The sequence below is a fragment of the Cyprinodon variegatus genome, unplaced genomic scaffold (genome assembly GCF_000732505.1).
Source record: "Cyprinodon variegatus isolate N-32 unplaced genomic scaffold, C_variegatus-1.0 Scaffold616, whole genome shotgun sequence".
Taxonomy (NCBI): Eukaryota; Metazoa; Chordata; class Actinopteri; order Cyprinodontiformes; family Cyprinodontidae; genus Cyprinodon; species Cyprinodon variegatus.
In genome coordinates this window covers 496,087-498,438 of record NW_015151069.1, presented here as the reverse complement: position 1 = coordinate 498,438, position 2,352 = coordinate 496,087, and the positions used below count along the sequence as shown (strand labels likewise).

The window sequence follows — 2,352 nt, the reverse complement described above, 5'->3', positions numbered from 1 at the left end:
AAATAATAAACTTTATTTACGGAACTGCATTAATTGCATTCACAGAAAGTGCATAAAGCATATCTCAATACAGAAGAAAACCAAATATAAACAGAGAGGAAACAATAATAATAGTAAAAATAATGATAAAGGGGCAACATTATATTATACATAAATTCAAGAACAGGGCGTTAAAGCAGCAGATTACATTTATTCATGAAAGAAAGAAATTTACCAGCACTTTGTGTTCTTACTAATTCTAAAAATTTAGCATAAGATTTTTTTCTCATTTTTCCAATAGGATAAAACTGGTTTACATTTTAATTAACAGCATTTGTGTAAATAAAATGTAGCTAATAAAATGAAAATATTAAAATTAAAAAATGAAAATATTTTTGCAACTATACCAAATAAAGCTATTCTTAGGGTATAATCAGGTAACTGAATTCCTTTAGATTGGATCCATATCAGAAAATCAACCTTTTCTTTGATTTCACTGTAGTCCTTCAGAAAGTTACACCTGTGATAAAAAGAACCACTTCCGTTTTAGATGTGAAACGGTTTATTTCCGACTGTATCAGTGACACGTGAACGCCACAGCCTCGGAACTCTTCATTCGAGGAGGAGGAAAAGAAGAAGAGGGGGTTTTGTTGTCATCCGTCAGGGTAGTGTGTCGAGCTTTTGTCCAGGAGAAATGGCCGGAATTAAAGGTATTAAAAAAAAGGCTCCATCTTTGTTTAAACGCTCCCATAAATGCATTTTATATAACAGTGTTAAGATGCTGAGGAGAAAAGCGGTGTGTTTAAACACCCATCAGGCTAACGGGGGGTGGCTGGGTGGGGGGTTATATTAGCAACGGTTAAGCCGTTAACCGAACCGAGCTGAAACCCCCGCAGTGTTTTAATCGTCCGTTTTTCCACCCTCCGTGTTTAATGGATAGTGTGTAACATCGTGGTTATTACCGTTAGTTCGCCTTTAACCTGAGCCGCTCTCGTTGCTAATTTCGCTGCTCGGATTAACGGCTGCTGTTAGCAGCGCAGCTTCTGGTGGCACGACAAGCGGTTCCACGTGAAACCAGCTGAACATGATAGAGCCTCGTTGTTCTCCTCTGGGGTGATAACTCAGTCTGGTCTCATCTTCTTCCCCCCTACAGCTCTGATCAGCCTCTCCTTCGGAGGGGCCATCGGCCTCATGTTCCTCATGCTTGGATGTGCCCTGCCTGTATATAATAAGTGAGTATAACATTACAAACTGCGTTGCAGCAGATTATAAAGGGTCATGGAGTTTGGAAAAATATGGAATTCTTAAATTTTTTTTTAACCAGGTTTTGGAACTGTATGGAAATAAAAATTGTGTTCCGTTGTTTAAATGTTTTGTCCCATCTTTTATTTAGTTTTCCCCCTTTTGTCCTGCCTTCTTCCCTTCCTTCATACATTTATTTTCTTCATTATGCCCTTATTTCTTCCCCATCTCCTTATGCCCTTACTTCTCTCCCTCTTTTTTCCATTTCTTCTCTCCTCTATCCCCTTCTTTCTTCCTCTATTCTGATTGTCCTTGTTTCATATTCACCTTTCCCCATCCTCTCTATTTACCTTTTTTACTTACCAAGGTCAATCAGTTTAACCGATTGCTGATATGGTCGCTGCCAATATTTTTCTAAGCTGATCCTGTAAACCAGAGGTCACAGTTTAGTGGACGGGACCCAACCTGATTCAATACATTTATAAATTGCTGCATGTTGTCTGATGACAGTGTCTAAACATCACTTGTGCCACTTCTCCTATTACCCCAAAATCCCTCATCCTCCGTCACCGTCCCACAGCGCTCCAGACCTCCTGTGCAAAGCAAAGCCTCCAGCCTCCCGTCTTGCTGCGCTCCGACTTCCTCGGAGCTCGAGGAGAGCATGCACCATATAATCAGTAAATTCGTAGGCGCAAAACATGCAGAAATGAACACTTAATTTAATATGACATACTAAATAATCCCCATCAGTATCCAGCATATGTGCGGTTTCTGATGAAAATGAGAAATCTGCTTCCTGGTCTGTTGAAGAACCAATAGTTTGCATCCAATCTTTTAAATAAACGGGAGTAGTTTATTGAACTATATAAGAATTATGCTCTAATTTGTAGTTATTACCAATCTGTAGTTACTATATTTAATTTAACAAACCAGATCTTCTCGCTGCGATTGCAATAGCGGATCTTGACCTGGCCGGACCGGAGCTGAGCCTTACCCCAGGCTCACACAGACTCCGGTCTTACCGTTGCGGTGCGGTGTGTGCGGCGCCGCAAGGATTCCAAGTCATTAAAAAGACGTAAACCTCTCTCACCGGCTGCTGAGCTGTCCGGCTGCGGTTACCGAGACACTCCG

At 40.7% G+C, this 2,352-nt stretch overlaps 1 protein-coding gene across 1 annotated transcript in view; it reads left to right on the top strand.

Moving 5' to 3' along the window:
• The first annotated feature begins 586 nt into the window (after positions 1 to 586).
• The window catches only part of leprotl1 (leptin receptor overlapping transcript-like 1), a 5,306-nt gene continuing 3,540 nt past the window's right edge, over positions 587 to 2,352 (top strand). The window contains exons 1-2 of the mRNA XM_015392948.1: positions 587 to 689; positions 1,133 to 1,211. Of these exons, the coding sequence (XP_015248434.1) occupies positions 674 to 689; positions 1,133 to 1,211 (95 nt within the window). The 5' untranslated portion in view covers positions 587 to 673. The remainder of the gene's footprint in view (positions 690 to 1,132; positions 1,212 to 2,352) is intronic.